General features: G+C 35.1%; 1 protein-coding gene across 1 annotated transcript in view; it reads right to left on the bottom strand.

Annotated features, from left to right (window-relative positions):
* Window positions 1–11,893, bottom strand: part of PKHD1 (polycystic kidney and hepatic disease 1 (autosomal recessive)) — a 438,226-nt gene that overhangs the window by 22,000 nt on the left and 404,333 nt on the right. The window contains exon 63 of the mRNA XM_014532447.1: window positions 4,725–4,832. Coding sequence (XP_014387933.1) covers window positions 4,725–4,832 — 108 coding nt within the window. The remainder of the gene's footprint in view (window positions 1–4,724; window positions 4,833–11,893) is intronic.

The following is an 11,893-nucleotide window of genomic DNA, read 5'->3' as shown; positions in this document are numbered from 1 at the left end:
TGTTTCTCTCTCATCGATGTTTCTGACTCTCTATCCCTCTCCCTTCCTCTCTGTAAAAAATCAATAAAATATGTATTTAAAAAAAAAAGCAAAACAAGAAAACCTTGCCTAAGAACACGAGTTAGTTATAGTTGGCATTAAAGTAGTTTATTCAAAACAAACAAATCAATCCAAAATCTCTGCTTTCATCTGAATCACTCAGACAATAATAGTTTTTATTTTCTCTAGTCAGGGAAACACCATGTTTTTCTTTGCTGTGCTTTTCTTGGGTTGAACCTGACAATTTGATTGACAGCCACGGTCAGATCTTTAGTCTCTTGACTCCTGGCTGACTCAGTCCCAAAGCTACCATAACCAAATTAGCTAGATATGGTTCTACTGAAGACAAACTTGGCTTGTTTCTTATCAATTCGTTTCTTTTTATGGGCATCTGAATAAAATAAATCCACCCCGGATATGGGGGATAGGTTTTACTAGGGATTTGCAGAAGTAAAAACAAAATTCCTCATTCTTTTATCCATTTTCCAATGATTGCTCAGTGATTATTATCTTTGCTCAGTGGATAAGTTATTGTTCTCATTCTTAAAGTATTTACAAGCTAGTAAATGAAATTAGATATACATACAAATGTTTGTAATAAAAAGACAGAATGTGACACATGCCACCAGAATAATGCAAATGAATTGCTTTGGAAGGATATATGGCATTGATATGATCAGAAGAAGCATACCAGAGGAGAGAGTATCTAAGTGGGACTTGGAAGGTTGAGCAAATGAAGACAGAACGAAGAAAAGATCAATTGATATTTAAGAAATTAATGCCGGAAAATACTGGGAATTAATGCTCAAAGGAATTTGAGACAAAATTTTCTGAGCATTAAATGTCAGTCAAAAAGGCCCTTAACTGTATTCTGAAGGCAATGAAGTTTATAGAAGGGAAAATTCTGAGGGCCTGAAGTCAGGGAGACTTGTTTATATGCCTAGAGCAGTAAGCTGGGTCTAAGATTGCAGACCGCCAGTTTTCAAATATTTTTAGCAGCAGAACATTTTTTTAAAATGCAATCTTAGACATAATCTCAATATACTTACTTGTTCATAAATATTTGTGCCTATGAGGTGCGATGTTTCACTACACCCTGAGAATATAACACAATTCATTAGGATTCCTGTGTCTTTTGGAACTTACATTCTAATGCAGCACAGAGCATAGACAGTAGACAAACAAGCAAATCCAGGGATACTCTGATGAGAGGTAGTGGTAGGTGCCACAAGGACTAAAGTGAGGTTGGAAGACAGAATGACTGGAGGTGGGAGCAGGGTTGGGGATGGTGCTGTAGAGCACATGGTACAGAAAAGCCTCTTTGAGGAGGTGTCAGCAGGAAGAAACCTGAGTGAAATGATGATAAGCCATGTGAATTTCTGGAGCAAAAGTACTTCAGGCACGGAAATGGCAACTGCAATCGTTTTTCTGGACTGATGGCGGAAAGCATCCTTGGTTCCCTCACTCTCTTCCCAGCACAGAAGCCCTTGGGGATCCCCTAAGAACTTCATGGCTCCAAGAAATGGTTAGGAAATCCAGAGCCATGGTTCTCAAAACTGCCTGGTACTGATTGCCCTATCAATATGGGAATAAGAGCTGCTTTCCCAAATGATTCTAGTGTTAGAAATTGATATAGTGGGAAACAAGGAGTTACTCTCAGTATCTTCACTCTTAATCAATATGATGTCAAATTAAAACCACAATGAGATATCACCTTCCACCTGTTAGAATGGCTATCATCAATAAATCAACAAATAAGATGTGCTGGAAAGGATGCGGAGAAAGGAAATCCTTGTACACTGTTGGTGGGAATGCAAACCAGTGAAGCCACTATGGAAAACAGTATGAAAATTCCTCAAAAAATTAAAAGATAAACTGCCATATGATCCAGCAATTCCATCCCTGGGTATTTATCCCAAGAAATATATATCCCCTATGTTCACTGTGGCATTATTGACAATAGCCAAGATAAGGAAGCAATCTAGTTGGCCTTCAATGAATGAATTGAGAAAGAAGATTTGAAATAATATTCTAATGGAATATTATTCAGCAATAAAAAAGAATGAAATCCTGCCATTTGCGACAACATGGATGAACCTATTGAATATTATGCTATGTGATGTAAGTCAGACAGGGAAAGGCAAATACCTTCTGATTTCACTTGTATGTGGAATCTAAAAACACAAAACAAATAAATAAACAAAACAGAAGCATATCTATAGTATAGAGAACAAGCTGATGGTTGCCAAAGGAGAAGGAATGGGAATAAAACTTAAACACATGAAACATGAAGACAATAAGGATTCACAGAAATGCAGGCCTTTTAATGCTTTCTTTTTATCTTCCATCTACTCTCTTCTAATTTAAACTTTTTAAAAAATATATTTTTAATGATTCCAGAGAGAAAGGGAGAGGGAGAGAGAGATAGAAACATCAATGATGAGAGAGAATCACTAATTGGGTGCCTCCTGCACGCCCCTGACTGGGGATCGAGTCTGCAACTCGGGCCTGTGCCCTGACCAGGAATTAAACTGTGACCTCCTGGTTCATAGGTCTATGCTCAATCACTGAGCCACGCCGGCCAGGCTAATTTAAATGTTTGTAATCTAATTCTGACAGAGCCCCACCTCACAGACTTGATATTGAAAATTATGAATTATGATTTAAGGAAAATGGCTAAAGAAAAACTGTAATCCCTCAGCAGTCTACTTTACAAGTTATAGGTGGAACCTAAGGTAAACTAGTGACCTAGTCAAAGTGAACACCAAGCTCAACTCAAAATCAAAGTGTTACTGAGAAGTTGGACCACATTTTACACTTGGTTTTATAACTTATTCCTTAAAATGACCCTCATAAAATGTTCAGGCTTAGTTAACCACCAAGGAAATTAAAAGACAAAAGTCTCCAGGACAAAATATCCTTCAAAATATATCCTTGGGAATCCCATGGTCAAGGACCTTGCACATGTTTCCCCATGAACCTCTACTTAAATTAGGACACCATCATAGATATTAAAAGAATATCTGCCTAAAACAATTAATAATAATTGTTTACTTGATCACAGAAGATATTCTCTTTGTGAAGAAAATGGTCCAAAACTTGGAATTAAGGGAAAACCTGATTTCAGATCTTATCAATGTCATTTTGAAGCATTTTCAAATAGGCCCTTCCAAGATTTATCAAATTCTCTGGAACATACTATTTTTTTACTTTATATTTAATTGAGGATCAGGCTTAATTAATACAAGATTGGTAAGCTGCAAATGATTTTTGTCCAGTAAAGATGCACAGGATATCTGTAGACATCTAACTTCAAAGGCTATAGTTTTATTGTCCTGTATCCAATTTAACAAACTTATGTCAGCAGCTCCTTCTTGGTTGATCTACATCCCTCACATGTAATTTAACAGCTTTGCTGTCCTCCTGGATCCCTCATTATGAGTTCAATAACTGTTGACAAGTGCTCTTTACATATTTTTATGAAAGCCACATTTTTAACGTATTGAAAAGTTTACTATGACAGTTTGAATGTTTCATGATGGAAGACTAATGTCTGGATTTAATTAAATATTTGTTGTTGGGCTTAAGATACCTCACATCAACACATTTTATTTCCTTTGCCATTTCCAATATCTAAGAGGTCCCAATGAAATAATGACTGCTCTAATGCATTTTACAAAACTTTGCATTATCACACCTGTACATGAACTGCTTTCTACAGTTGTATGTTTCAGGAATCAGACTAACTTCCCTGACCAAAATTAATAATTGATTGTAAATTTCTACCTTGCAGTTCAAATGCGATGTTAGTATTTTACAAATTCTTTTAGGTGGATTTTCTGGTAAGTCAAATAATGCATGCGATATTTAAATTATTTTTTTAAGTGGGAAGCTCTGTGTTTCTATCAGAATTCAACCCTTTAAAAAGAGGATGGCAGAAATTGGACTCTCAGCTCTACCCTTCATGGGAATGAGAGAGAGGTATTTTACATAGGCTCCTCTGGCTTTGAAGTTTAATTAACATCTTACCTACTATAAACTTGTTGGATAGCATTACCTTCTAACAAATAAAAAATTGTCAAGAATACTTCAGAAGGTAATGGGGGGATGAGGACACATTTGTAATACCTTAACCAATAAAGAAATTTTTAAAAAAAGAATACTTCAGAAGGGAAATTTCTTTTTAATGTTTTTTCAAGAAGGACTGAAGCATATAAGCAAGTAACACACGCTTTATATCTATATTTCTAAAAAAAAAACAGGATTTTAAATGGGTATAGTTGCCATTTGGGGGGGGGGGCAGTGGGTGAGGGAAGAAATGAGAGAATTCATAATAATCTGTATCCCAGGACTCTTTTTTTCTGTAAATTAAAATTTCTAATTAGTATCCAACCCAATGCTATCAAATGTCACATATATATATTTTTATAAAGTAGAAAATTCAAAGAAAATTTTAACAACTAGAGGAAAATGGACATTTGGATTCTTGCTTACCAGGATTCTCCTGAGACTTAATTTCTACATGTGCTCTTGCTTCTCACACCTTAATAATATAATCAATTGATGTTTTTCTCTAAACTTAGATGACCCCTTATTCATGATAAGAGCTATTCCAATGACAAAGGAAAAGGGGCTATTTTTTAAATAAAACAAACAGATAATAAAACATGCAGTGCTGAAATTACCTGGAGGGGAAATGACAGTAAAAAGAAAGTGCCAATTTGACCCAGAAATCAAAATTGCCAAGTTGGAGAAGCTCACATAACCATCTCGAGTTTCTGCCTGAGTACACCCTACAAATGAACACACAAAAAAGGAAATGTTAGTTACCTATTCAAGAGTAATTCATTCGAGTTTCTGCCTGAGTACACCCTACAAATGAACACAAAAACAAAAAGTAAATGTTAGTTACCTAGTCAAGAGTAATTCAGTTGAGTCTTCTCTATAGAGAGGCAATTGGACAATAAAGGAAACTTATTTTTTTAATTAAAGAGGCTACTAAATCCATCAGGATCAGATTAAGTCTTAGACAAGTCTTAGAACCAAATAATCCACTAATAACAGTTAACATGTATTGAAAGCTTAACCAGACACTGTGCTTTCTATACATTATAAATACATTATATGTACATTATAAATAAGCTTCATAAAAACGTATAAAATATTTTAATATCTATATCATTTAGGCAATAGGAAATAGGCTCATAAGATGTTAAATTACTTAGTACTGGGGTTATAGCCCAAATTTGCCTAATTTCAAAGTTAGCATTCTTAACCACTGCTGTATCTCCACTAATTTATTATTAAATGTCTCTCAAGAAAGAAATACCATTGTCTTCCTAGATGGTCAGTTTTTTGGCCCTGCCTCTCTTCTATTCAAAGGTTCTATATTTTATGTGAGGACAAAGTTAGGCCAATTGATCAAGACTTCAGCAATGCTTCAAATCATGACTGATAAAGATTTACTAACTTGAATTGCCTGGACCATGGTTTCCCTGAATAAAATACAGAAAAGACAGCTCACATCTTCTAAAAATGGGTCATCCATCTATAAAGTGAAAGAAGACAACTCCAGGCAGGCTCACGTTCACAATGCCATTAATTAGTCTTCTGACTCCACTATCTTCAAATTACTTTGTTAATTAACAGCTGCTACTAAAAGTCACTATGGAAAAGTCACTGTGATTGGTACGATGGACAATGAGATAGGAGAGTGGTCTTAAAGTTTTAAATTGGTTGGAGATCTTTTAAGGCTGAAAGGTATCATAAAGATATAATATGCTTAGTGTTACATATTTCAATTCAATTGCTCAGTCCTTTTGATGAAAACATTGTCTTTCCTCATCAATTTTGCAAAGCTGACTAAACTTCCTTTTTTGGAAACATCTTTCCTTCATCTCGTCAGAGTACCAAAATAAATAAAATGCCCAGAAAAAAATGGAAGTAAATAAGCCAAGACTAAAATAAATGATAGGCGCCCAAGATAAATGCAGTTTATACTCTTTAAAACCTATATGCATCAAAATTATGGTCCATAAACTCTTGCAAACAATGAACTGCAGAGTACAGATGTTCAACATGAAATTGTTTGCTGCAGTTTTTCCTTTGACAAACGTCCTTATTGTTCCCATCTTTGGAGTAATACAAAGCAGCATTTAATCGAAATGTGTCCGTGGAGCACAGTGAGTCTGCCTCGTAGAACAGCCGCCAAACTGCCTAATGGAAAGTGCTTTAGCTCCAAATGGGTTTGCTTTTGTGTTAAATACCAGCTTGCCTCAGAGATCTCTACAAAGATTCCCATATATATCTATGATATTCTCAGATTTGAAGCATATGTGCGCAAAAGCTGAGGCAGTTGCTGCCAAGTACAGTACATTACTCCAGGGTTCATCATATCTCTGGAATGATAATTGTAAAATATACCAATGCCACTGCCAGGCTCCCTGACCAAGCTGGTATAAACAACGTACTGGCTGCGGGAACTTCCACGAGATGGGGTGTTGGGCTTGTGCAAAACTGAAATTGATTACATGACTTAACCAGGGATTGCTACCTGAGTGTTTCTGCAGGGCATATGGTTTCTAAAACACCTTTTCAGCTCAAGTTCTCTGCCATGCCATCTCTCTCACCTCTAGCTAAACTAGCAAACTATTACATATTCATATCAAACTATATCATTAATGTTTACACTTTATTTTTTTAAATATTAAGAACATCTTTTCCCTACAACTAGGATTTATAATTATCAAAGGATATGGAAGGCCCTTAAATAATAGTTTTTGTGTATGTAAATCTGCTTTTTAAGAAATAATCTCTTTTTTACTGAGGAAGGTCTACTGAGACAAAAGAACATGAAGTTAAGTTGCAGAATAAAAGATTTACACTAGATCTATAGGTATAGTTTTGTTGTTGTTATTTTGTTTTTCTCCAGGAAATACTCAGAATAAGTTACATAATCCATCCCAAATGGATTGGGTTCCATTTTTCCCGAAGTTAAGTAGAACTATTTCATGATGGTTTTAAAAGATACTTTCAATCAAATGAAATAGAACGTATGTGGGCTCTCTAAACACAGAAAACAGCACAAGATGTTTTCCCTACATCACACACACACACACACACACACACACACACACACACACACACAGTGTGCATAGAAGACAACCTCAGCAAGTTCCTCATACTTTCCCGAGAATCTCCCAAGGAGAAGAATGATGACAATACTGATCCAGGTGAGTCACCACGCTTCGTGTGAGTTGGTGTTAATAGAATAAAAAAGCAAACAGTTTCATGCTTCATTTATTCTACATAATCATAATAAAACTCTAAGCTAGTCGGTGATCAGATCCTTAGGCTAACTAAAAGAAAAATAATGAAGGATCTGGGGAGGTAAGTATCAGGAGTAAAGTATGGAGTCTGAGTAAGGTACAGTACAAAATAAGGTATGGAATATGAGTAAGGCATGCAGTATGACTAAGCTACTGCATATGGTTAATGTATAAAATACTGTGAAGTATGGAGTATAAATAAGGTATAGAATATGAGTAGGTATGAAGTATAAGTAAGGTATGAAATATAAGTAAGACATGAAGTATGGGTAAGGTAAAAAATATAGGTAACTGAACTATACATGTAAAAATGGTTAAGATAGCTTTATGTTCTGTGTATCTTACCACAATATTTTTTAAAAAAAGAATACAAGGCATGGAGTATGAAGAAGAGCCTGAGTATGGGTAAGTGAGTGTGGGTAGAGTATAGAGTATAGGCCCAGTATGGAGTATGACTAAGGATATGGATAAATGAGATACTAGATACGGGTAAGTTATAGAGTATAGGTAAGGCATTGCTATGGACTGAAAGGTTGTGTTGGAACCTTATCTCCAATGTCATGGTCTTTGGAAGTGGGGCCTTTGGGAAGTGATTAGGTCATCAGGGCAGAGCCCTCATGAATGCAAATAAACACCCTTATAAGAGAGACCCCAGAGAACTTGCTTATCCCTTCAGCCATGTGACCAATAGTGAGAAGTGTCTATGAACTAGGAAGTGGACCCTCCCCAGACACAGAATTTGCTGGAGCCTTCATATTGGGTTTTGCAGGCTCCAGAGCTGTGGGAAATAAATGTCTTCACTGATAAGCCCTCCAGTCTATGATATTCTATTACAGAAGCATGAAAGTACAATGACAGATATGGAGTGAGGGCAAGGTATAGCATGTGTGTATCGTTTGAAGTGTGGATGGAGCATAGAATATGGGGAATGTATGGAGTAGAGGATAGGCGTAGGTGAGTTTCAGTAGTCAGGTGACAGCAACTGATATAGAACATGAAAAAAGCTGAAAATTGATATTTTTATGCTGCTGTGTTAAGATCAGAATTGCTGTTATAGCTGATGTATTCCAGACCAAAATGCCAGCAACAGCTAAATGGCACTGAAGAATGGACAGACTGACATCATCAAAGCAGACAGTTTAAAATTAACTCATAATGCAGTTTTGAATATTTCATTTTCACATTAGCCAACCTGGGATAGCTTTGCTTAATTACCTTACTTTCTTAATAATGTGGGTTTTTTTCTGCAAATTTGTACAAGGTACATTTTGGGCTGTCCTCTTTCCTTGAGATTTTAAACCCAAAGAGTTTCAGATTTAATTGCTTGGGCAAAGAAATCACCAAGAAGAACAAATATGAGTCAGCAATGTGGGTACTAGTTTCACCAACGTGAGTAAAATATTGATTGTATGAGTGGAAGTATAGAGAAGATGGAAAGTCTATGAGGCGATTCTCATAAAATGAGCAGCAACATCTGGGTCTTTAAAAATGTGTTATGCAAAGAGAAAGTGGGCAGGGCAATGAAGAGAGTAACTATACAAGTTTGGGAGAAAATCATTTTTGTCCACAGGCTAAAAAGCTTTGATTTTTTAATAAGTAAGTAAATAGAGTAGGAAATTTACAGGCCAAAATAGTTGAAAGGCAACTTGAAAAGAGAGAGCAGTCAAATTTATAGCTCCAATAAGAAAACAACAGAATGAAACAAGATTTAAACAAGAGTTTTGACTATGAAATATCTAATCAGCTATGTCGATTGCCTCCTCAAGAAAAATTTTCAAAAAGGGCTATATCTGTGGCTAGTCCTGTTTTCTGGAATTGATGAGGTACAGCTTAGCACAAAAACTATAAGCTAAATAATACACTGATTTAAAAAAAAATTCCTGAGATTAATTTATTAAAAACTACGTTGAATGAGAATTCATTTTCTTGGAAACTTTATCAAAACAATTTTGTATTTCCTTTTATAGAGACAAGTAACAAAGAATGAAAATACAATATCCTCAGGAGAGGCAGGTGTTATATTTCAGACACTAGAAATAATTTAGGCCAAATCAAATGCAATTAGCAGGAGAGGCAAGATGTAGCACTTCTATAATGGGCTTATTCCTATACATTTTAGCATTTCACATACTTTACAGGAGCCATATACATGAGCTTAGACTCATAGCCTGAGTAGAGCAAGAAATAACTATAAAATAATGACTTTTTCTTGGAAACCAGAAATTTTGTAGATAGGCTGATGTTTGTACTGGTAGGTGAGTCATTTACAAGTTTGGAAAAAAACATCACAAGTTTGAGAAAAACCCAAACCAATAAAAATATCTTAACTGGTTTATGCATAAGAATTCTAATAAACTAATTTTTTTACAAAGTTATCAATACATTCTCTAATTTTGCTTGTGTTGCCTGTGCTTAGATGCCATATCTATGAAATCATTGCCAAGACCAACATCAACAAGCTTTTTATCTGTTTTCTTCTAGGAGTTTAAAGTTTCAGGTCTTATATTTAAGACTTTAATCTGTTTTTCCTTGATTTTTTCTCTGTATGGTGTAAAACAATGGTCCAACTTTATTGTTTAGCTTGTGGATATCCAGTTTCCCCAACACCATTTGTTGATGAGACCATCCTCTCCCCATTGTGTATCCTTGGCTCCCTTGTTGAATTACAGTTGACCATATGCACATGGACTTATTTTTGGAATCTCTATTGTGTTCCTTTGGTCTATAAAGTCTGCCTTTATGCAAGTACCATACTATTTTATCTAATACTAGTGGCCTGGTGCATGGATTCCTGCACATTGAAAGGAAGTTAATTAGAAGAAAGATTCGTGCGGTAATTATGTTACTGCCAAAAATTACATATCAAAATAGTATATATAGTATTATAAAATAAAAATACAAAATATTTTAATATTGCTATTCATCCTTTCTCCATAATAGAAGTGTCAGAGATGAAATAAAATTAGTAAAATATATCTGAAAATAACATATAAATTGATTAATAAATAAACAACAACAACATGATATATCAACAACAAAGTGCCAATAGTTGGTCTTCAGATACATTCTGGCATTACACGCAATTGGCAGCAGCAAGAGCTTTATATGTATCGCGCATGCATGAGAGTCAATGTTTATTTTTAAATTGCCAGTGCGCATCATATGTACCAGCCAGTCGGTTGGATGATTGGACAGATGTATGGTTGGTCACTTAGCCTTTTATATATATAGACTAGAGGCCTCATACACGAAATTTGTGCATGGGTAGGGTCCCTAGGCCTGGCCGGCGAATAGGGCCGGTCGGAGCCTTCCTTTGTTCTGCGCCGTTCCTGGCGGTCAGCACACATCATAGAGAGCAGTTGAATTCCCGAGGGGACAATTTGCATATTAGCCTTTTATTATACAAGATAGTTTTGTCATATATTTTGAAAATCAGGCATGTGATGCCTGTTTTGTTTTTCTTTTTCAAGATTATTTTTGTCTTTTGGAATTTTTTTGTGGTTCCATATGAATTTTATAATTTTTAAAATATTTCTGTAAGAAATGTTATTGAAATTTTGATAGAGATTAAATTGAATCTGTGAATCATCTGGACATCTTAAACAAAATTAGACAAGTGAGATAATATCAAACTAAATATCTTAAGCATATCAAAGCAAACAATAAAAGAGTGAAAAGGCAAACTACAGAATGGGAGAAAATATATGCAAGCCATATTTCTGATAAGGGTTAATTTCCAAAATATATAAGGAACTCCTATAAATTAATAGCAAAAAACAAACAAACAAATAATATGATTTAAAAATAGACTAAAGACTTGAATAGACATTTCTCCAAAGAAGACCTACAAATGGCCAACAGGTATATGAAAAGATGCTCAATATCACTAATAATCAGGGAAATGCAAATCAAAATAAAATGAGATATTATCTTACACGTATTAAGATGGCAAGTATTATCAAAATACCCAAAGACAATAAGTGTTGGTGAGGATGTAGAAAACAAACTCTTTTTTTTTTCTGTGTTAGTTTTTTATTGCTATCACAAGAAATTACCACAAATGTAGTGATTTAAGGCAACACAAATTTATGATATTGCAGTCTGTACATATAAAGTCTGAGTTGACTCTGCTGTTTTTTCTGTTCTGGGTCCAAAAAGCTGAGATCAAGCTGTTGTGGCTGCCTCTTATCAGGAGGCCCCTTCAGGTTGTTGGCAAAATCCAGTTCCTTGTAATTGCAGGACTGAGGTCCCTGTTTCCTTTCTGGCTGTCAGCTGGTGACTGCCAGTTACCCCTAAAGGACGCTCTTTGATCCTTAGAAGTGAGTGCCTATATTTCAGAGGCAGCAAATGCACACTGAATTCTCATTTTTTTTTCTTTTTTTTCTTTTTTTTTCCCATCACCTGATTTTACCCTTTCAACTACTACATTTTTATTTTTAACTAGTATTATTACCGCTACCATTTTACCATTTTTTAAAGTGTCATTTTATTTTGTCTTTATTTTATTTTGGGACTAATGTTCTCCA

Source organism: Myotis brandtii, unplaced genomic scaffold (assembly GCF_000412655.1).
Source record: "Myotis brandtii unplaced genomic scaffold, ASM41265v1 scaffold893, whole genome shotgun sequence".
In the NCBI taxonomy this organism is placed as follows: Eukaryota; Metazoa; Chordata; class Mammalia; order Chiroptera; family Vespertilionidae; genus Myotis; species Myotis brandtii.
This window is presented reverse-complemented; position numbering and strand designations above follow the sequence as displayed.